The 22991-nt window shown below is 59.1% G+C and overlaps 2 protein-coding genes across 2 annotated transcripts in view; both read right to left on the reverse strand.

The window, feature by feature from the left end:
• Positions 1-164: 164 nt before the first annotated feature.
• Positions 165-8953, reverse strand: CCDC154 (coiled-coil domain containing 154). Its single transcript, XM_054714154.1, has 18 exons — positions 8839-8953; positions 8027-8318; positions 7754-7943; positions 7495-7541; positions 7061-7156; positions 6494-6617; positions 4514-4615; positions 4310-4438; positions 4115-4239; positions 3634-3760; positions 3414-3551; positions 2349-2468; positions 2187-2263; positions 1691-1808; positions 1290-1376; positions 816-1000; positions 582-728; positions 165-306 (listed from the first exon to the last, which is right to left on the reverse strand). Exons 1-18 carry the CDS (start codon positions 8951-8953, stop codon positions 165-167), a joined length of 2361 nt encoding a protein of 786 aa, XP_054570129.1.
• Positions 8954-10315: 1362 nt separating this feature from the next.
• The window catches only part of CLCN7 (chloride voltage-gated channel 7), a 28091-nt gene continuing 15415 nt past the window's right edge, over positions 10316-22991 (reverse strand). The window contains exons 8-25 of the mRNA XM_008146372.3: positions 22280-22342; positions 22101-22184; positions 20342-20435; positions 20020-20084; positions 19380-19496; positions 18770-18824; positions 18300-18360; positions 17588-17726; positions 17099-17192; positions 16232-16401; positions 14449-14500; positions 14091-14218; positions 13703-13788; positions 13201-13330; positions 12446-12505; positions 12175-12351; positions 11755-11835; positions 10316-11591 (exon numbers count right to left, since the gene is read on the reverse strand). Of these exons, the coding sequence (XP_008144594.1) occupies positions 11505-11591; positions 11755-11835; positions 12175-12351; positions 12446-12505; positions 13201-13330; positions 13703-13788; positions 14091-14218; positions 14449-14500; positions 16232-16401; positions 17099-17192; positions 17588-17726; positions 18300-18360; positions 18770-18824; positions 19380-19496; positions 20020-20084; positions 20342-20435; positions 22101-22184; positions 22280-22342 (1743 nt within the window). The 3' untranslated portion in view covers positions 10316-11504. The remainder of the gene's footprint in view (positions 11592-11754; positions 11836-12174; positions 12352-12445; positions 12506-13200; positions 13331-13702; positions 13789-14090; positions 14219-14448; positions 14501-16231; positions 16402-17098; positions 17193-17587; positions 17727-18299; positions 18361-18769; positions 18825-19379; positions 19497-20019; positions 20085-20341; positions 20436-22100; positions 22185-22279; positions 22343-22991) is intronic.

A 22991-nucleotide genomic window follows, 5' to 3' on the forward strand; every position in this document is an offset into this window, starting at 1 on the left:
TTGGAGCTCTGCCCACAGGAAGGGAGGACAGGACAGGAGCTGTGGCCACGCAGAGGCTGTGGGCTCAAGGGGTCCAGACACTGTGTCCAACCAGCCCAGCCCCCGAGATTCCCAGGAAAACCCTCCCGCTGCCCAGCCACTGGCCGGTCCCAGGTGGCCCCTCCTCAAGCCCCGAAGCAGGTGGCAGGGCCAGCTGCCCAGATGAGCCACGTTTTCTTGGAGAGGCCGGAGGAGGGCGCTGCTGAGCGCACGAACAGACACTGCTCCCTAGATGAGGGCGGGAAGAGCCGCTTCTCTGCTGGGCACCTGGCAGGTGTGGAGGGCACAGCCGACAGGCACAGATCCTGCGGCTGGGCTGACTGTGGGGGGACCGACCCAGAGTGGCTGTGGATCCCCAGCTGCTGTGCCTCTTGGTGGGAAGGCCCGGAAGACGGCGGGGGCTGGGCTCCGCTGGGCTTGGGCAGGAGAAGGGCATCCTGGGAGTCTGGGGATGGACAGGCTTCAGGGATGGAGCCTCTTGGTCACTCCCACCACCTGGGCCTCCTGACCCCCTGGAGGGAATGCCAGGCTCTGACAGATACAGGAGTGGCCTGTTTATTTCTGGAAAAGGGGCACGTCTGGGAGCTGGTGGGCAGGCTCCTGCCGCTCGGCCAAGGGACCTCTCCAAGGCTGTTCGTGGTCTCCACCTGGTGACCTGGTTCATGAGGACCGCCTTCCACTGCAGCCACCTGCCCGGAGACATGGCTCAGGGCCCACGGCCCTCGGGGCCTCCCCAGCCCCAAACCTAGACCCGGAGGCAGCGCCCCACTGCTCACCTCACGGCCTGATACACGCCCCAGCGATTCACGGGCACCACCTCGCCAGAGGCCACGTTCTTGATGAACTGCTGTCTCACCCGGGACATGAGGACCTTCCTGCTGTCCAGCGTCAGGGCCTGCGGGCCCTCCTCACTCCACGGGCCCACCAGGCACTCCTTCAGGGTGGCCATCTCCTCCATGCGCTGGGGACAGAGGCAGGGGCGGCCCGGGCGGAGCTGAGGCGGGAACGCAGGAATGGGACCGAGGGGGGGCTGCAGGCAGGATTATCTTCCTCTGGGCAAACCAGGGCCTTATCTGCCTGGAAACGGTGCTCAGGCAGACATGCAGACAGACAGACGGGTGGCAGGGAAGACTGCAGACAGAGGGTGGGCAGGCTGGGAGGGGCCAGGGGAGCTGGTAGTCGGGCTCTGCGCAGAAAGCAGCCCACCCTCCTGGCCTGGGAGCCCGGGGCCGGCCCAGGCCGCTTCTCACCATCTTGATTTGCGAATTAAACTTGAGGTTCTGGATGGTCTTGTTGTCCTGGATGCTGTTTTCCAGTTTCATTATTTGATTCTGAAACTAAATACTGGCCCCCATTCGTGGACATGGAAGCACCCCCTACCCCCCCAGAGCGGGAACTGACCCCTTGGGGGGATCTGGGGGCACCGCAGCCCGGTGATCAGGTGGGACCCAGCCGGGGCTCAGGGCGCTCCTTTCACCGTGACTGCGGATGCCCCCGCGTTTGGGGCTCCAATAGGTGCCTCCACTTGGAACTTCCAAAGTCTAAGGCGGGGAGTCCCCCAGCAAGACATCTGTGAACCTCCCTGGGGACCCTCCACAGGGAGCTGCCCCCCTCTTCCTAGCGTGACGGGCACGGGGGCCCGAGAGGGTACCGTGGCCAGCTTGCCCTGGATCTCGGCAATCTTCCGCCCGGGGTTGCCCTCCCTGAGCAGCTGCACGGAGGACAGCAGAACAGCCAGCTCCTGCCGCATGGCCTCAACCTCGAACTCTCTGTGGGTACGGGAGGCCAAGGCTGCCAGGCTCGGGGGCGGGGAGCGCTCTAGGGTGAGGGGCAGGGTGAGTAGAGGGAGGATACCCTGGGCAGAGGAAGGGGCGCTCTGCTCTGCCACACCCCTCTAGGGGGGGTTGGAGTGACAGAGGGAAAGATTCGGGGATCAGGCTGCCCCCAAGCCAGGGCTGGGGAGGGGTTAGGGCTGCCACGGTGCTGGGAGCTCAGGCTGGAGCACCCGAGAGAAGGCTTGTGGGTGCAGCAAGTGGTTCTGAGACAGCTGAGCCCTCCCGGCCACTCCCTGGCGGTCGGCCCAGTGGCGTTCACGCCCCTTCCCGGGGCGCGGGCCTGCCAGACGTGCTCTGGGAGCTGAGCCTCACCTGGCCTTGCCCTCAGCAGAGATCTTGAGGTCGGAGTCACTCTTGTGCAGGACGCACCTGTCAGAGACAGCTTCTATCTGAAACGGAGCAGAGGCTGGGGTGGGCTGGCGACTAAGGGTGGGCACCGCAGGGGAGGGAGGTGCGGCCCCAGCCCTCACCCACCTGCCGAGGCAGGCTGTCCACTGTCTCCCGCACCTCCCTCAGGTAAGCCTGGGCCTCCTTCCGACACCAGGCCAGGCCCTCCATCGATCTCCGCTCTGCACCTTCCCACTCACTCTTTGCCTAGGACACAGACACCCAGTGAGGCCGGAGCGTGGACAGGGAGGGTGGACAGACAGACTGGGCACGCCTCTGACTCTGAGCTCATGCACACTGGCCTCGCACAGGCCAGCCAGGCCAGCCAGCACCCTCCAGGCCTGGCTCAGCCCCTCCCCACCCCTGCTGCCCACGGGGAGTCAGCGGGGATAGGGACAGAGGGAGAGGCAGTCTGCCCACACTGCAGGGGAGGAGGCGCAGGGCGGGCCAGGGGCACCTGCCCCACAGCCAAAGGGTGCCCTCCGTGTCACCCGAAGGGGCAGCCGCCCAGTGCCCGTCACTGACTGACGGGTCAACAGCTGTGGCCCATCGTGTGGTGGAAGGGCACTCAGCGCCCAAAAGGACAAAACGCTGCCACACGAACGGACTTTAAAAAAGCCATCTCAGCGAGGGAAGCCAGACGCAGAAGGCCACACAGCGTGTGATTCCACGTCAGCGACGTGTGCAGAAAGGCACACCCACAGAGACAGGAAGCAGATGGTGGATGCTAGGGTCCGGGGAGGGGGTGGGAGTGACTGCTAATGAGGGCAGAGCCTTCTAAGAGTGATTGTGGTGGTGGTTGTCCAACTCTGAATATGTGAAAAACACACTGAATTATACACTTTAAAGGGGGGGATGGTACGGCGTGTGGATTAACCTTCAAAAAAGAGAAAAAAGAACCCCGGGGCAGTTGCCGCGCTGGCCCCTCCGTGGAGCCCGCCGTGTGGTCAGGCCTCTGGGGCCTCTGGGGTCTCAGCAGCTGGCCCTGGGCTGCCTCCTCCGAGCAGGAGGTCTCGGCTCAGAGCCACCCTCGGCCTGACAGACAGTCACTGGGTACTTCTGGGACCTGCCAGTCAGGCTTCCACCCTCAGGGAGCCAGAGGGGCGCCAGGACCCCAGCTGTCTGGGCTGCCTTTCCCCCGGGCAGCCTCACCTCACACAGCTTCTGGGTCAGCGTCTGTTCCTGCAGGTCCAGCCTCCAGCTCAGGGCCAAGAAGTGGTCATTCAGGTCCCCCACCTGTCTGACCAGCTCAGCCACCGACCCCTCCAAGGCCTGCCTCTTCTCTTGGAGCTGTGGGAGGTGGGGCCGAGTGTGGGTGCTGGGAGGTGGGGGATCCCACGAGGAGACCGGACCCAGCGCCTGCAGCCCTCACCAGCTCCAGTGTGCTCTGCGTCTCCTGCTGAGCTTGCTCGCTGGCCAGCTGCATGGCTTCCATGTTCTCCTGAAAGTAGGCAGCCAGCTCCCCAGCCTGGCTTTCCTCCAAGTGGCCCTTGGTGTCCCTGGGGGTTGGTGCCACTGAGAGAGACTATCCCTCAGCAGCTGAGGCTGGCCCGCCCCTCAGAGCTGGGCCAGGGAGGGGAGCCTGGCTGCTGGCTCCAGAACCTTCCAAGACACTCACTGGAGCAGAGGAGGGGAGTGCCGTCACAGGGGCCACCAAAACAGGGCTGCGTCCATCGCTGCCACACCGAGTCCCCCGTGAGGGGCAGGCTGAGGGCGCGTGGCTACTCTGCCAGGCACCCAACTGGGCCTGACACTGGGACCAGGAAGCTGGGGTCCGGGGAGAGGGGCCATTTCCACCCACCCAGCCTGACACCTCCCGCGTTCTCTGCCCACTGCCCCGTCTGGATACCCACCGGCCCTTCTGCTCGGCCAGCAGGACGCGGTTCAGCGACATCTGGTTCTGGCGCACAAACCTGGTCAGCTGGACCACGGCCCTGTCCAGGCCCCGGCACTGCTCCAGGAGGTAGCACTCCTCCTGCTGTAGTACGAGGTGGCCTGAGACCTGTGCCCCACCAGGCGCCCGCCTGTGCCCCGCCCCAGCTGCCCACCTTGCACTGCGCCCGCAGGGCCCGCAGGCGCTCCTCGGCCAGCTCCTGGAGGTTGTGCCACCTGCTCTCCAGCTCCTCCCGCAGGCTGCTCTCCACCTTCAGCCGTGTGCTCTCCGAGGCCTTCATCCTCTGCCAGAGACCCGTCCACTGCTGTGAGCCGGGGGCAGGGGACACAGCAGAGCCCCACCAGCTGCCAGCTCCCACCTTCTCCAGGGCCAGGAAGCTCTTCTGCAGGAAGCCACACAGCTTGGCCTCCCTCTTGAGGAAGCGAAGGCTCATCTCCTCACCCAGTTTGGTCACCTGGGCCTGTGGAGGGAGCACAGGGGCACCGTGCTGCCACCGTGCTGGGCGCCCTCTTCCCACAGCTGCCCCCCACCCACCATGCCATCTCAGACTTGTTTTCTTGCCCAACCGTCTCCATCAGGGGGGCTCTGGGTCCTGGGTCCCTGAGCCTAGCAGAGCTGGGCCTGCCACACCCTCCTTAGGAAGAAAGGCAGGGGTCACATGTCCTCCCAGAGGGCCAGGCACAGGGCTGAGGGGTCTGCAGGCCAAGCTCATGTAGGTCTAGAACACACTTGGTGCTCACAGTAGTGAGGATCGGAAGAAGGCATAGCAGCTACCACCAAACCACACCCAGAGCTGGGAGCCTTAGGAAGGGAGGTCGAGTGCATGTGCTGGGTGCCCCAGCCCTTGGCAGCTTCCCTGCCTGTGCAGGGTGACCAGGAGTAGGGCTGGGCAAATGATCTGTAAAGAGCCAGAGAGTAGATGTTTCGGGTTTATGGACTACATAAACCTGAAGGGCAGGGTCTGTGTACAGCTCCTCAGCTCTGTGGCTCCAGCGCAGAAGCAGCTGTGGCCAATAGTAAACGAATGGGAGTGGCTGTCTGCCGATAAAACTTTATTGACAAAACCAGGGATGGGCCATAGCTTGCAGACCCGGGCCCTAGAGTGGGCTTAGGGAAGAGGCAGGCATCCCACCAGGTGGAGGTGCCTGTCCTGTTGGGAGTCCCCGGGGCCCAATGCCACTGGAGCTCCTGGCCAGTGGGCAGCAAGCAGCCTCTTGCGGGAACCAAGTGGGAGGGAAACGCTACCGAAGCTGAGCAGCCGAGCTATGTGGGCGGCAGCTGGGGCCGCCCTGGTGTGCAGCGCAGTCCCCGGTCTCTATTTGCAGAGCTGAAGAGGCTGCCCCATCCCCTGACCCACCTCCGAGCCCCCGCCCCACCCCCACCCTCGGCCCTCCCGCAGGAGGGGGAACTGCAGCAGCCCAGGAGCACGGCACTGGGAGGTGCGTCTTCAGGAGGGTAACCTCTGCTTTGCATGAGGGGAGCACCAAGGTTGAAAACGGCCGAGGAAGGGGCTTCGGGCTTCGAGGTTCTGTTTCTTGATTTGGGTGCTGGCTGCACCGGAAGGGGAGGAGGAGCGGTGGCTGAGATGGTGCTAACGACACTTTCTGTGATGAAGGTGCTCCATCTCGGTGCAGCCCCATCTGCAGCCACTGCCACACGTGGTCGCTGAGCATTTGAAATTTGGTTCATGTGATGGAGGAACTGAGTTTTAAATTGTTTAGAATGTTAACTAATTTCGCCCTAGACGGTTTGACTCAGTGGATAGAGCGTCAGCCTGCAGACTGAAGGGTCTGGGGTTCAATTCCAGTCAAGGGCATGTACCTCGGTTGCAGGCTCCTGGCCCTGGTAGGGGACATGTGGGAGGCAAATGTGTCTCTCTCACATCAGTGTTTCTCCCTCTCCCTCTCCCTCTCCCTCTCCCTCTCCCTCTCCCTCTCCCCCTCCCTCTCCCTCTCCCTCTCCCTCTCCCTCTCCCTCTCCCTCTCCCTCTCCCTCTCCCTCTCCCTCTCCCTCTCCCTCTCCCTCTCCCTCTCCCTCTCCCTCTCCCTCTCCCTCTCCCTCTCCCTCTCCCTCTCCCTTCCACTCTTTGTAAAAATCAATGGGAAAAAATACCTTGCATGAGGATAAAAAAAAAGTTAGCTAATTTCAATATACAGGGCCACCTGTGGCTAGTGGCCACTGTATTACACAGCATAGGACTTGGGGTCACTAAAAAGATAGCTGGAGAGAGGGAGGAACCTGTAAGGGGAAGGACACAGGCTGGGCTGGGAGTGTGGGGGTTTCCTCCAGACGGACCTTCTCTCTGGCAGCCTAGCTGCCTGCCCGCCCGGCCTGGTACCTGCAGCCTGGCCACCTCCTGGTCCACCCTTTGGCTGGCCTCCTCCTGGCTCCTCTGCAGGGCACTGCAGGCCACGTCCCGGTTCTGCTCCTCCTGTTCCAGCTTCCTGGCCAACTTGGTCAACCTGGGGGCACCGGCCAAAGGTCACAGCAACCCGGCCAGCCGGAGGGGCTAGCTGGGGAGCCACAGGGAGGCTGGCAGGGCCCTTCTCAGGCCAAAGCTGCACTGGGGGCCCTAGGCTGACCTACAGGCCCACGGAGCAGGAGGTGCATAGCTCGCCTGAGTAAACACAAAGAGGGGGCAAGGCGCTGGTGTCTCTACGCCCCCCCCCAGCCCCGGCGTGGTGAGAGCTGGGCCCTGGTTGGGACCTATGGGAAAGGGGATGGTTGGGGCCCCAAGTTCAAGTCTCTTTTTCCCACAGAAGATCCACAAGGTGTCTGAGGCTCCCTGTCAACCGCAGCTTGGCACCGAGGGTACGTGAACACCTGCCCTGCCTCGGTGACACCCACATGGCCACACACAGCAGGTCCAGAACAGCCCCTGGGGAGGGAGGCGAGAGGTGCCCACCTGAGGTTGGCCTCCTGCTTGGTGCCCTTCCGCTCCGAGTCCTGGAGTGCCTGCTTCCTCCTGATCTGGGTCAGGGCCTCCCGGACCTCCACCAACCTGGCACACAAGAGCCGCTTCTGCCTGGGGCCTGTCCAGCTACCCTCCTGGTGGCCAGGAGAAGCCCAGAGCAGGCTGGGCAGCCTTCAGGGGCTGGAAGCCCAGCTAAGACCCCGGCAGAAGCCTCCCACCCCTTTCCCAGGCCTCTGTAGGCTGCCGAGGCTCACACAAACCCAGACCGTGTGAGTTCTGCCATGGGCACGTACTGCTTACCGGGGCAAGACAACTAATTGGGAAAACAAAACCTTGTGGCTGATGCTCTGAGGGGTCCGGCACCAGCCACTGCTCTCCCCACCCCCTTCCCTCCTGCTGAGACCTGCACCCCAGCATGGGGATACCTCTTGTCCAGGGCCTGCATCTTGTTCTGGTTCTGGGGGCTGGGGAACTGCAAGGAGGAGAGTGTGGGCTGAGTGTAGGCCTGGGCCCTCACAGCCGGACCAGCACAGACACAGCCTATGGGGATTCTCTGGGCTCCCAGCCGGGGCAGCAGCATTGAGCTGGGCTCAGGGTCCAGGAAGTAGCTGCCCAACACCTGGGAATGGGGGAGCCTGGCCTGTGGGTGGGGATGAGCTGCCTCCCAGCCGGCAGGTGTCTCACCTCCAGGGCCTCCTTCTCAGGGCCCCAAGCTGCCTGGTGTAACTCCTGCTTCAGCTTCTTCAGCTCCGAGTCTTGCAGCTGCACAATGGCCTGCACCCGGCGCAGCTCTTGTAGAAGGCTCAGTGTGGCACGCTCACAGTAGTCCTTGTGTCCCCGTAGGGACACCACCTCGGCCTGCAGGTCGGCCACCCTGGCCAGGAGGAGGAGCAGGCCGAGTCGGCACACATGCCTTGGGGCTGTGTGGCTCTCCCACTCCGCCCCCACGGGGCTCACCATTGCTCCAGCTGCTTCCAGCGCTTGGGGGTGTCCTGCTCTGGGACGGAAGTGGTGGACGCCAGGCAGCTGGGCTCATACCTCTCTGAGATCTCCTCCAGACTCAGGAGCTCGGGGCTGGCCAGCCCGTCCTCCAGGAGGAGCCCCAGGTCCTCCAGGGTGATAGCGCTTAACTGAGAGGGGGGCGAAGCCCCGGATGAGGAGTTGCAATCGGCCAGCTCTGCAAGAAGGTACCTCCGAGCTTGCCACTTGGCCTTCTGGGCTGACAAGGGATGCTGGTTCCTAGATGGAGCTTAGGGAAACAGGGGCCCAGAATCAGTGCAACTGTCACGGAGTGTGCCTAGCCAGCTCACTGGGGCTCCTCCCGCTGAGTCACACAGCCCAGCCCAGAGAGGGCTCAGCTCTCATTGCTCCACAACAGGAAGCTCGGACTCAGAGGTGCACTCCCTGCCTGAGGACACAGCACTGGGCAGCAGAAGTGGGACAATGTCCTGCCTGGCCAGGCCAGAGGGAGGTCCCAGGCTGTGGAGCTACCTGGAGATCACACCCCTATGCAGGCCCCTCCCTGGACTGTCCTCCTGGCTCTGGCCCCAGTTGGCACCTGGTTCACTTGAACCAGCTTCCTCAGCAGCCACTGCTTTTGGCTTTGGCCACTGCCAAGAGGCCCTGGCTTAGCACCCTGTGGCCGCCCAGAGCTGGAACCAGGGTGGTTGCAGGGGGAGAGGGGAGTGGCTGCGGGAGGCAGGGAAGTCAGCCCTGGACCTTGGGGGAACACATGGGGTGTGAAGGGATGAGCTCCAGTCCTATCTCACCTCCTTCCAAGACAACACCAAGGTAGGCAGGGCAGCGGGGGCTCTTCTGGAACCTCCTTTTCCTCACCAGAACTTCGTGACTTTCTGGCCCAACTGCCAATGGAACCTGAGCCATCAACTCTCCTGTTCCTGCAAGGCCTCCCCAACTGCCTGTTTCTGGAAGGATCCGAGGTGGCACCAGAGGTTAGGGTCAGGAGACCTCTCTGGCCTGGGCAGGAGCGACGCCAAGGAGCAACTGCTGGCCCCATGGCCGTTAAACCAGAGCAGGAAGGCTGGGACCCCAGATGGACTGAACACAGCCAGTCCTGCAGCCAAGAAAACAGGCCCTGAGGGGCTATCAAAGGAAACAGGGTGTTGACACAGGTGTGGGCGACACCGGGACATTAACTTTCTTAGCAGCCACAGTAAGGAGGTAGCCAGGTGGAGCCTGGCTGGCATGGCTCAGTGGTTGAGCATCTACCTATGAACCAGGTCATGGTTCAATTCCCGGTCAGGGCCCAAGCCCGGGTTGCAGGCTCGATCCCCAGTAGGAGACGTGCAGGAGGCAACCGATCAATGATTCTCTCTCATCATTGATGTTTCTATTCTCTCTCCCCCTCTCCCTTCCTCTCTGAAATCAATAAAAATGTTTTGTTGTTGCTGCTAAGAAAGAACATGAGTTTTAAAATACAAGTAGCAGGGTACTGCCTTTGATTCAAATATTTTAAGTTGTTTTCTGAAACTGAGTGCTTGCTGTTCCTGAATATGCAAGAATAACTTTTATACCTCTCTCACCCCACACTTGATTGGCTTTGCAGAAAATAAAGTTTAAAAAAAATACCGAATTCATTAAAAAGAGAAAGTAGCCAGGTGGAGTGAACTTCAATAGTCCATTTTATGTAACCCAGTTCACCTAAAATACCATTTCAACATGTACTCAACACCAAGTGCGTGAAATGCTGTCCTTGCTTTCTCCAGAGTCTGAAGGCTGGTGAAGGTTACGTCTCACTTCAGGCCACTGCAGCCAGCGCCTCTAGCCCGTCGCCCTACCCATTTCACCTAGACCTGCCACCGAGGGCTGGCTGGGGGCTTCCCTGTGACAAGAATGCTTCAGGCAACTTCTCCTCCAGGGGGAGCCACACCACACGCCTTGTGGCCAAGCAGATCAGGTAGGAGACAGACGTGCGGAGCCCTCTCCACCGGACTCTGTAGCTGCCCCAGGAACAACGCTGCCCAGACATTCGAATGAGGATGCGTGGTTGGTGCCTGGGGGTCCCCTCCTGTGGGAAGTGTGAGGGCCCCAGCTACACCACCACCTGGTTTCCTGGCTTCTAATCTGTGTCTCCCTCCCAGTGATGTCCACTCTGGGGTGCTGCCCACCCGCACCACGCATTGAGGTCTCATCCCAGACACCCCTACCCCATGGCCTTAGAATTCCAGGCTGCTAGACTGTGGTCCATGCTAAGCAGAAAGAGGAAGCTGGCGCAGGTTGTCTGGGTATAATTCCTTTATTTCTCCTATTCAGACTTCCCACATTCAGATCCTGCACCCCCAACAGAGGACTCCCCACCAGGACTGGACCTGCAGTTCGAGGCCCCATCCCCTTGAAAGGGGTTAAAACCAAGGCGCAGCACCCACCAGCTGGCCACAAAAGCATCTGATCACATCAGAGATGGGGTGGGGACTTGGGAATCACCTTTAAAAAAGTTCCTCGGAGGGGAACAGCATCCCTGCTGCAGGCTCAGCGGCTCAGTCCAACGCCCAGCTGCATGGACCGGAATCAGAGCTGCCCAGAACATCACCCTGGGCCAGGCTCCACCCCCAGCCCCCATGCTGAGACGACCTGCCTTCCCAGCCTCGGTCCCAGTGGCAACAGCTGTTCATCTGGACTCCAGCTCCAGAGGGCTTGGGGTGGCTCCAGAGGGCTTGGGGTGGCATGTGTGACAGAACTTGGGTTCAGACCCACGGGTGGTTCTCAGCTCTCCTTTGGCCAAGGCTTCCTCACAGAGCCCATGGCCTCCCGGGTGGGGTTGCGGCCCAGGGCACACGCGGGAATCTGGAGAACAGCCGACTTCCTGACAGCCTGCTCCAGAGTCTGCTGCCCCAAGCCCTTGCCTTTGGTCCTCCGGCTGGGCCTTTGCCTGGGTAGGTCCCAGCCGCACGGGCCTATCACCTCACGGCCACACACTGGGCCGTGGGCACAAGGCCAAAGGCCTCTGCTGCAGCCTCACATCACCCAGGCCTCCAGCTGGCAGTGTGCAGGCGGCATGGTCTTTCTGGGCCAGCAGAGGGTAACGAGGAGCAGAGAAGCAGGGGTGGCCCCGCCCTGGGGGCCTGCAGCACTCAAATCCACAGGGCCCAGCTTACTCGCTGCCTCTCACACATGTGAACATACCATGAACACACACAAACACGCACTGAGACACACATGCACACGCAACCTCTCGCTGGCTCGGAGGAAGCGAGCATTTGCATGAACATCTGCTCCCTGAGGGCGAAGAAACAGGAGGATGGAGAGTGACATCCAAGGGGCTGAGGCAAGGGGGAGGATGGGGAACATTGACAAGGTGCCCATCGATGGTCACGCTCACACACCAGCTGGGCCATCCCGAGGTCTGAGGCCAACAGATCTGCTGCTGCCCGAGGAGCGTGTTGAGGGCCCCAGGTGAGGTGCCAGGGCCAGGGTCTCACGTCTGGGCCAGTGAGAGCTCCTCCAGGCCCCCCTTCCCAAGCCGGTACCTGGCCAGGTCTTTCCTGGTTACCAGCCCGACCACCTGTGGGTACAAAGCCAGGTCATAGAATTCCGGTGGCTCCACTCCTCCTCTGTGGAAGCATGTGGGGGAGCAGCACAGTTTGGGGGAGACCCGGAGGTGGACATATGGCCAGGGCAGGCAGGCCAGCAGGAAAAGGGGCCCTTTGCCCTCCCTGGCTACTCACCTGATTGTGGTTGTCCACTACCACCAGATGCCTGAGGCCCAGGGCCCGGAACAGCTTGAACACCCGAGGGAGAGATGCCTCCTGCAATGTGGTCAGGGCCTCAGCTTGCCTACTGGCCCAGACTGGCTCCAGCCAAGAGCAGAGGCAGGACCCTCCAAGCTCAGGGTTGGCTGTCTCCCATCACACCCGCTGCGACCAGGACATCAAGATGTGTCCTAAAGCACCCCTCCCCCTCCCCCATGCCAACCAGCCCCATCTCAGCCATGCTGCTGGGGTCTGGCTCTACAGCCATGCCCACCCCCCAATCCTTGTCCTGGGTGTAAGAACGGAGCTCTTCCCATTTCTCCACGGATTCCACCCAGCCCCTCCCTGGCAAGCCACTGAAGGCCACTCAAGACCCTGCAAGTGGGAATCAGGCACCTGGGGCACCGTATACGGGGAGGGGTTCATGAATTCAGAGAGGTCCATGGTGCACTCGCGCTCATCCTGGGACACATGGATGGACTGGATTGGGGGGAAGCGTGGGTAGGCATCCCGGAAGTCCTTCAGCCTCAGCCGCCGTTGTACCAGGCCCCTGTTGGACCGCTCAACAAACACCTGCGGCAGCAGGTAACAGGCAGTGGGCAAGGCATGTCAGAACCCCAGCTCCCAGCCTGCATCTCCCACCACCTGGAGGTGCCGAGGAGCCTACCTTGTGCTTTAAGAGGACAATCAGCTGGGAGCGCAGGATCAGGCCCTGGAGCCGAGCTGACTGCAGGGAAGAGACAAGATGGCCTTGTCTGCGAGCAGAGCCCAAGACCTAGCACCTGCCTGGCTGGCTGAGGCCCTGCTGAAAGCTCAGAGGTGTGAACAGGAGGGCAGGCAGTGTCTGAGCAGCAGGTCCAGGACGTCTGCTCGGGGACCTTGGCTCTAGTCAGGTTCCCTGTCACACTCCCCATCAACGTATGGTCACTGTCGACTGGCACTGGCTTTGCCAGAGGCACAAGCATGCTAACCCCCAAACACCTGGAAGGGGCAGGGGACACAACGAAGAGCAAGGAACCAAGTGCCTGGGCTGCAGCATGTGCTGGGGGGATGCAGACCCGGCCCTGACAAATCACCCCAAACCTTTGGGAGCTTGGTACTGGGTGGGCCACAGGCTGTCAGGCCTCTCCCGACAACAGCCACAGCACGGCTGACGGAGCAGTGTGGGGTAAGAGATGGCACTGGGCATGTCACTAACCTGTCCATGGGGACAGTGCTCCTCTCAGTTAGTGGGATTCTACCATAAACCCAGACACAAGTCTATGTCCCTACAAACCAACCCTGCCCAACATGCCCTGCTTGACAGGTACAGGGGAAGAGGATGGCTTCCCTGTGAGGGAGGGAGGGAGGCAGGACCTGGCCTGAGGCTCTGGCTCCTGTGGGACAGCAGCGGACCCAGGTCCACCCACCCAGGCCCCGTACCTGGGTGTCGTCGGTGGACTCCACCACAGGGAACCCGTTGTGGTTGGACGCCGTGTTGCTGAGCACATCCACGATGACGCCCACTTTCTCCCTCCTCCGCAGGCAGGTGACCGGCGTGCTCATCACCTCCCTGTGGAAGAACACACACTTCGTCCACTGTTGGCCACTTGGTCACAAACCATGTGTCCACGGGGTTCCTGAACGAAGTCAACAGGCAGGAAGCTGCTGGATGCAGTAAGCCACGAGAAGGGATGTAGGAAGCCCAGGGGCCACAGAGCCCAGGTGCTGCCCTGGGAGAACCCGTCTGGGGTGGTGCCTGTAGCCCTGACACCTGGAAAGCATCTCCCAGATGTTCGCACACAGGCGTGTGGCCTCCTTCCTGCTCCTGGCTGCCCACACCCACCCTGCCAGAGCGTCGGCACCACTCACTGCCCTCGGCCTAAGTGTGGAGAGGAAGCCTGCAGGCCTTCAGCCTAAACCAAGACAGGGAGAAAGGAGGTACCTGGCGGTGAGCGAGTGCGAGGTAACCGGGGCTTCCCAGTGCAGGAAGGGCACACTTTGCAGCTGGATATGCATGTCATACAGGCCCTGGGGAGAGGGGACAGGCATCAGGCACAGGACTGGCATGAGGGAGGGGTTCCAGGGTGCAATGACCAGCTGCCAAGGGGGGATTCAGGGAGAGCACTGTGCCTGTCACTGAGGGAGGGGTCCCAGGCACACTGTGCCTACCACTAAGGCAGAAGCTATTTGGGGGATGGCTTTGCAGGGGCCCCCTTCCCTCCTCTGCTGCCACAGAGCCCAGTCCCCACATTCTCAGGCTCTGAGACCAGGGCACGGGGATGGGACCCAGAATGAGGGCTAGGCAGGCAGGCCTTTCCCACCAGCTGCACCTCAATGAAAATGTCTCCGACGATCTTGGCGGTCATCAGGACCAGCATGATAGGGAAGCCATAGGTCACATTGCTGGTGGCCTCCATCATGATAACTGTCAGGCTCAGCGTCATCCTCACGATCCCACCTGCCCGGGGAGGGAGAGGGGGTATGGAGTCAGGTAGGGGTGGTCTCGAGCCCCTCCCTGCGCCCCTGCCTGCCCATGTTCTCCATGCAGGGCCGTCGCCATCCATTCAGGGCCCAGCTACACCCTGTAGGGAGTGGTCGATGACACTAAATTCAACACCTGGCCTTTGAGCTCCATGAGGTACCCGCCCCTCCTGACCTTGGGTTGCCCACGTGGCAGACAGGACTCACCCAGCTGCGCAGCTGCTCCCATCAGGGCATACTTGCCGGGGTCTGCCCAGATCTGTGGGGATGACACAGAGGTGGTGTTGGGGGTGGCACCCCTTCCCCAAACCCACCAAGATGCACAGAGGCTGCCTGTGCTCAGCAATGTCACACCCAGGAGAGTTTATGCACATGTGCAAAACGGTCTGCGCCTCCTCGGTAATAACTAAGTCTAAAAACAAGCCATCGGCATAAGCCGGAGAACTCAGCAGCACAAGACAGGAGGACACTGCGTATGGAGGAGGAGCTACAGGTGTGTGCAGGGACAGAGGCCAGCACCATGTGTGCAGTGACTGTCATCTGCAGAAATGCCTGCACCGCACGACGAGGGAGTGCCAGGAGTGAAAATCCAACACGCGCTACAACACAAATGAGTGCTGAAAACTGCACACTCAGGGAGAGGAGCCAGACATGGATGGCACCTGGTGTGTGATCCACTTACACTGAGTGGCCAGATTATTATGATCTCTGAACACATAATAACCTGGCCACTCAGTGTATATCCTGTATAATAAAAGGCTAATATGCAAATTGTCCCCTCAACCAGGAGTTTGACCAGCAGGCAGGCTGGCCAACCACCCATGTCCTTTCCCCCTGGCCAGGCTGGCCAGACCCCACCCATGCACGAATTTCATGCACCGGGCCTCTAATACATACACACACACACACACACACACACACACACACACACACACATACACAGGCCAGATTATTATGCATTCAGAAATCATAATAATCTGGCCACTCAGTGTATATAAAACGGGCAGAACAGGCAAGTCCACTGAGAGAATGCAGATGGCGGTTGCCTAGGACTAGAGGGGGCATGGGAGTGAATGCTGAGGGGGACAGATTTCTTTTTGGGGCAAGGAGAATGTCCTGAACCGACATAGTAACAATGGTTACACTCGGAACACACTATAGAACCACTGGGTTATACTTTTGAAGGGTGGGTTTATGGCAGGCGTCCTCAAACTATGGCCCGCGGGCCACATGCGGGTGTTTTTGCCGTTTTGTTTTTTTACTTCAAAATAAGATATGTGCAGTGTGCACAGGAATTTGTTCATAGTTTTTTTTTAAACTATAGTCCGGCCCTCCAACGGTCTGAGGGACAGTGAACTGGCCCCCGTTTAAAAAGTCTGAGGACCCCTGGTTTATGGTATGTGAATCATGTTGCAATTAAAAACCACAAAACATTGTGTCCGGGTGGAAAACTGAGACCCGAGGAAAGCCTGTCCCACGTCTGGCCAGGGGAGTGGGTGGTGGGACCGTGTGGGAGAGACTCGCCTGCTCTGTTTACAGTTTAAAAAACCTTATTTTAATAACTAAGTTAAAAAAAAGGGACTATATGTAAAATTAAAACCATGGTGCCCATGGAGGCAGGTGGAAAGAGGAGGCCAGGGAGGCCGTGTGGCGCAGGGCAAGGCCTGTCACACACAGAGCCCGTCACCAGCGTCCACAGCCTGGGTGCCCACCCCAGGGCGCCCAATCCTTCCATGTCACCTTCTCTCACTGATAGCCACTGAGTGTCTCCCCTGACACTGTCTCTGGACCACACACATGGACGGCTGCATTAATGGCATGTTCCTTTCAAACAGCAGCAGCCAGAAAACGATGGCCATGTAAAATGACCCGAGGCTCTGAGGCCCACTGCCCTCACTCAGTGGCCCCGAGGCTGGAGCACCAGAACTGCCCCTCTTCCCTCCAGCCCAGCTCTGGTCCCGCATGCTTGGTGCATGGAGACCCCACTTACTGCAGACCCAGTGAGGTAGGACAGTGAGATGCCGAAGAGCCGACCCCAGGCAGCTCCAATGAGCAGGGACGGGATGAAGACGCCAGCAGACACCGTCAGCCCATAGGTCCAGCAGGCCAGGAAAAAGTAGACGAGGGTGAAGAGGCCAAGGGTCATAGGGTTGTAAGAGCCTAGTAGAGAGAGGCTGGCCAGTCATTACCTCCAGGTCACATACTGACCCCTAGACACCCCCGCGAGTCCCCGGAAGTTTCCCCATTTTCAGAGGCCAGAGCTTGGGGTTTGGGGGGCTGGGTCCTTGGAGGCAGGAGGATGGTCGGCCTGCCCGGGGACGGAGGCAGCCTGGGCAAGTGGGGCCCAGTGCAGCCAGCAGGACAGTGACCTGAGGCCAAGAGAAGGTGACCACCAAAACCAGTGTGCAAACAGTAGGCACTGCAGTGCAGACCTCTGGGGTCAGGGGAGGAAGGCCACCAGCCACATTCCACACGAGCTAACTTCCAGCAAACCCTGAACCAGCATGTCAGGAGGCCTGGTGCCAACTGCTGGCTTCACTCAGCACTTTTTAGAAAGGGCTTGGCCTTTCCCCACATTTAAATGCTTCTCTGTTAAATTTGTGGATTCCTGTCACATGCACAAGGGCCAGAAAAGTCCTAGCAGTCTTATTTGTGACAGAAAACCATCAGAGACCACCTAAGGGCCCTAACAGGCGAGATGACACTACAGAGTAGCACCATGGAGTAGCACAATGGAAGAATCTGATGCCATCTACTCTGGCTTCTGTGCCCAGTGTCTGTGGGTTGTTGCCGATCAGGCCAGGGGGGCAGGGCCCGTGGCGATGTGCAGCTGACAGCACTGAGCATAGGCACACACCTGGGGGGTCGTGGAAAAGGCCGACCACGCTCTTCTCCGGGGTGTTAAAGAAGGCAGCAGCCATTGAGTTGTACTCGCCATCTGCACAGAAGAGCTGCAAGGTTGGGAGAGAGGACGGGCCAGTGGGATGGGGTAGTCCTGCCCAGCATCAAGCGCCAACCACATGGCAGGATGAGGTCGGGCTGCTGCCTCGGAGGGGAGGCAGGCTGCGTTTCTCGGGTCCATACCCACAGCCCCCACTCCTGAAGTCCTCCTCGGTCCTTGTCAGGCCACATTCTGGGAGGAGGGCCGGGGGAGACTCCAGCCCGACAGAACACCAGCTTTCCCGACACCCAGTAGGCTGCCTAACCCTCTCTGAGGACACACCAGCCTGTGTTGCCCAGAGCTCTGGAGTTCCGCTGTGTCACTAGCTCTCCTGCTGGAACTGGGGAGAGAGTGCTCCTCCTCAGAGGCCTGCCCTGCCCCCTGCCTGGTGGCCCAACCTCCTACCTGGAGGGGGTAGGACACGGAGTTGCCCTGCAGGGGCTGGCAGTCCCGGGACGAGTAGATCAGCACAAAGGCGACAGTGGCTGTAACAGCGGCCACCAGCATGGCCTCAATCACCTGGAGGCAGGGCCGGTGGATGTACCTAGAGCAAACACTGGGATGGACCAGGCCTCTGGACACCTGGGCAGTTACCAAAGCAACCTGAGCCTGTGACTCACTAAGAGCTGATAATACGACACTGATTAGGAGGGTGATGTAGCACGTTTAGTCATCAACCTACCCAGACGCCTGCACGTCCTGATTATCTCCTGGGTGCTCTCCAACTGCATTTAAGTTTTTGCAGAAGGAGGAAGTACTTCCCCAAACCCAAAACTCACCCCCCAGCTCCCACCTCAAAGCTCCAGTAATGGCTTTCCAAATGGCAAGAGAAGCCATGCCAGCTAACTGTGCCCGGGCTCGAGATGGCCCTGGGCAGACCAGACTGAGGCCAGAAAGACCGACCCCAGGGCTGCTGGATCCACAGGCAGGGCCTCCCCTGCCAGGCCTCCCCGAGCCTTTCCCCATCCATCCCCCAGCCCCATGCTGTCTCCTTCACATACAAGCCACCACAGAGGAATGCACACTGGTGGGTGGCATTCTATGTGGCCCTGTGGGCACACAGCCCACCATGAGTCCATTTTCAAAGGCCCCAGGAGCCTCAAATCAGGTTTCTCACCTGATTCGAAACATCGTCAGCCAGTAATTCAAGGCATTGAACACAGCCCCAAGAACACCACCTGCGACCAGGAAGGAGTCACGTGTAAGAACGGTTGGGCTGTCCCGCAGCAGAGGGACCAGGAGGGGACAGGAGAAGACGGTCTGTGGAAACACCCGTGCTCCATCGCCACACTGATGGACAGACAGAGGGCTTATTTCTGAAAGGCTTTGCCTTCCTTTCAGGGAAAAGGTGGTGAGAGTAATGGATGCTGTCGAGGGGCCAGTCCACTTCTCAGATGGGCTTCCCCACGGAGAAGCAGAGCTCTGGTTTCTTTGTGGTGTGGGTTTCTCCCTAGGTGGCCCTGCGGGAGCCATTTCAAAGCGGGCCCTGACCCCACCACATGCTTTGTTCCTCTGGGGGCCGCCATCTCGAGTGATGGAGAAGTGTGAGGCCAGGTGGGTTGGTGTCCTTCTTGGGATGGCCCTTACCCACCACGCCCATGGCGATGAAGATGGGGATCTCGTGGATCGTGTACACCATCGTCTGTGCAAAGAGGAAGAGCAGTTGTTCTGTGAGGAAATGTGTCATCAGCTTCTTGCCACTCAGACTTGACAGAGGGGAGCCAAGGGGGGGCAGGAAGGAGAGACCTAGGAACACATCTAGTGACCCAAACAACCCAAGAGCTCCAATGTGTCCCTGTGCAAGGACGTCCTGGGAGCAGGACCCCCTGGCAGTGTCTGGCAACTGCAGTGTATGGTCCAGGCCTTCCTAGGGGCGCCGGCCTGCTCCTCCGCACCCTCCCTGAGCTGGTGCATGCGCACCCCAGGACCACAGTCTGTGTCACTAACAATCTGCAGATGAGGGAGACAACCCTGAAGGTGCCCCTGGGCTGTCTACCCGGCATCCTCACCTGCACAGCCAGGCTGGACGTGTGCTCCCCAAGAGCACCTCCGGCCCGGGTGCTTATGACCAGAGCTCAATCTCAGCGAAGAGATGGAGTTTCCCAAAAGCCCAAGCTCTCGGGCTGAACCTTAAGTAAACAACCGTGGCCCCGCACGGAGAACCAGAAACAGTGACTGGGACAATGGGCCACATTACCTGCGTGTCAAATCTGCCAAAATTGATGAGGCCCGGGCTGGACAGGTCCCAGATGTTTCCATGGTAAATGCTTAAGACAAAGTTCAGTGTGAAGGTGGAAATCATGGAAGCAAAGAACTGTGGGCACAGAGAGAAACAAGCACCATCAGAACAACAGTGCCCACCGAGAGGAACCCTGGGAGCTGGGGAGGGGCTGCAGGAGAAGGGGCTGCCTCTCCTTTCATTCAGGAGGCACCTGGAGCCACTCCAAAAGCTAAAGGAAAGGAGGCTGGGGCCTTGATGGCCGGGCCCCTCAAGGCTGGGCAAGCCAGGTGAGTGTGGGGTCAAGCCAGGACAGAGCTGAGGAAAGGTGTATGAGGTCAGGGGGTCCCCATTGAGGAGCTGAAGGAGCACCAGGGTGGAAACAGTGACCCGACTGACAGGGGAAGGGCAGGAGGCAACACTTCAGGGTCAAGTGAGGGACAGAGCTGGGCCATAAAAGTCCAATGGGGCGTGGCTCCAACCACGGCTCAACAGGAACCTCAGGCGAGGGCACCAAAGCGTGGGCCCGGAGTGTGGTGTCCTGGGGACCACGAAGGACACCAAGGTGAGACGTGGGCGCTGCCTGACTTGGGGAGAGGCTCCGTCTGTGGGCACTTACAATTCTCCACGTCAGGAACTGGTTCCAGAAGGAGGCACCTTCCTCCAAGCTGAAGAGGACCCCGCCTGGAACGCAGTGGCCCAGCCTGAAGTTTCTACCCAGGCACAGAGAGCCCCGCACCCAGAGCCCCTCACACCCCAGACCCAAGGCACCAAGCCCACATCAGAGGCAGCCCTGGGGCCTTTCGGGAGGCACCCCACATCCTCACCACCACCCAGCACCGAAGTCTGCAAACACCAAAACTATTCCTTCTCAAGGCACGGACAGCCTGGCTTGCCCAACACAGGAAGTCACTTGTCACCCAGGCAGGGCCCCTGCTCACCCACAGGGGCCCCAAACGCAGCAGACACTCCAGCCGCAGCTCCTGCCGAGACAAAGTCCCGCTTCTCCGTGTCTCTGCGGAAGTACTCAAAGATCTGAAATGGGGCAGAACACACAGGAATGGTATTAGCCAACTTCTCCAAGGGCACTTCTCAGAAAGGGATGGGGAGAGAGGAGGTGGAGGGAGAGGAAGAGAGTCTCTAGACAGTCAACTCATCAACTCCTGGTTCACAAAGACTGCAGAACCAAAGAGACAACAAAAGAGAGCTTCCTTGCATACTAACAACCATGAGAAAATAATGAAAAGATTCTATCACAACAAGAATTAAACTTTTGCACTCAGATGTCGAGTGTGACTCGACACGGTTAGCATTAGAATAAAGGAATCAAGAAAAAAGCGAGCGAGTGCAAAGGGTAAACTTTAGGCCCTGGCCGGCATGGCTCAGTGGGTAGAGTGTCAGCCCACGCACCAAAGGGTCTCAGGTTCCATTCCCAGTCAAGGGCACGTACCTGGGTTACAGGTTCAATCCCTGGCCTGAGGGGGACATGTGGGAGGCAACCAATCAATGTGTCTCTCTCTCATTGATGTTTCTATCTCTATCCCTTCCTCCCTCCCTCTATTTCACTTTCTAAAAATCAACGGAGAAAATAAACTGATGAATAAAATAGATCCAGAGACATAAGAGCATGGAAGAGGCTGATGAATCTCAGAAGGAAGGCAGGGGTGGGGGGTGAGGAGGTAGAGATTATTAACCAGGGAACTTATATGTATACTAGAGGCCCGGTGCACGAAATTCGTGCACAGGGTGTGTGTGTGTGTCCCTCAGCCCAGCCTGCACCCTCTCCAATGTCAGATATCCCTCCCACAATCCAGGACTGCTGGCTCCCAACCGCTCACCTGCCTGCCTGCCTGATTGCCCCTACTGCTTCTGGCTGCCAGCCTGATCATCCCCTAACCGCTCCCCTGCCAGCCTGATCGATGCCTAACTGCTCCCCTGCAGGCCTGATCGCCCACAACTGCCCTCCCCTGCTGGCCATCTTGTGGCGACCATCTTGTGTCCACATGGGGGCGGCCATCTTGTGTTGGAGTGATGGTCAATTTGCATATTACCTCTTTATTATATAGGATATGCATAGCCCATGGACTCAGAAAATAGGCTGGTGAAGGCCTGGGAGGGGTAGGTGTAGGGTGTAGGGGGTCAATGGAAACAATAGAGAACATCTGTAATACTTTCAACAATAAAGATAAATTAAAAAGAAAAAAACTAAAAAAAAGATCAATGGAAAAATATCCTCAGGTGAGTATTAACAACAACAAAAAACTTAAGTGTATTCTTGATTTTAAAAGACTCTGTTCTGTAAAAAAGATGTTAGCTGTCTCCAAATTCGTATATAAATGCAGTGCAATGCCCATCAAAAAGCTGGGGGCTTTCTGGGGAAACATGACAAAATTATTCTGAAGTGTATCTTAAAAATTAATCATCTTCAGTCTGTAAGCACCTCACTCCTGACCTCTTCCGAGGTCACACAGGCCTTTGAGGCCATTTCCTCAAAAAAATGCACACCCACCCCAAACCCTGAGAACAAGGCTCTGAGCAGACTCCTCGGCAGGCCCAGGAGAGCCACCCAGGACAGAGCACCGTGGAGACCCTCAGATGCGATGTCAGGGTGGTCTCGGAACAGAGCAGGAAGGACCCCGCTTTCCAAAGGACATTCATGGTCACCCTCACCGCCGACGCCTGCATCAGGAGAGGACTCACCTTGAAATCTCGCTTCAGTGACGTTGACCTCCCCTGGGAAACCCCAGCGGCAATCACGGAGCCCGAGTGAATCATCGGCCCCTCCTGGAAAGTACAGGGCAGCCCCATCAGGCGAGTTCAGAGAGAACATGGAGGGCAGAGGGACTCAGGCCCAAGCAGCGCTCCTCGGGCTCCATTACCTTTCCCACCGCCAGTCCTCCCACCACGGACAGGATCACACCAGATACTTTAATCACCAGGGTCTGGAACACAAAGGAAAGAGTGTCAAGTCTTTGATTACAGATGGCACCCTGTCTGAGAACCTGAGCCACAGCACTGCACACAAAGCAAGACTCATCACATAACAACCGGCACCATGAGCAACAAAGAGGACACTCGGAGGGGCCAGCACAGCCTCCTCCCCCTTGAGGTCACTCTGCTGCCCCGGTGTGTCCAGGCCACCAGGAGCATCTGCTCCCCATATGGGGGTGGGAGGAACACATCGGCTGAGGCACGCAGACCAAAACACCGGAAATGGCCATGGGAGGAAGACTGCCTTGCCAACCCCTCGGAATGAGTGTGTCATCAAGAACATTAAGCATGAGTATTAAGGAAAACTTTGAGAAATGGAGAGAGCTCACAGCAAGGCTCCCATTCCAGCACAGGTGCTCTCATTCTGGAATGCGAACCCCTGTGAGGAACTGACAAACACGCTCCACAGCGGCGATCACAGCACGCGCCACTGAAGCATTTGTTACATAAAATGGGCAGAGAAAGTTTTCACCCCTTTCCAAAGAAAATGTATACAAAATCTTCCAGCACATCCATGCACATGCTCGTCAGCAGCACACACCGTGGTCTGGGTGAATTTAGGAGGTGCATGTGGACAAACAAAAGGTTTCTAACCCAGCA

The sequence above is a fragment of the Eptesicus fuscus genome, chromosome 4 (assembly GCF_027574615.1).
Source record: "Eptesicus fuscus isolate TK198812 chromosome 4, DD_ASM_mEF_20220401, whole genome shotgun sequence".
Taxonomy (NCBI): Eukaryota; Metazoa; Chordata; class Mammalia; order Chiroptera; family Vespertilionidae; genus Eptesicus; species Eptesicus fuscus.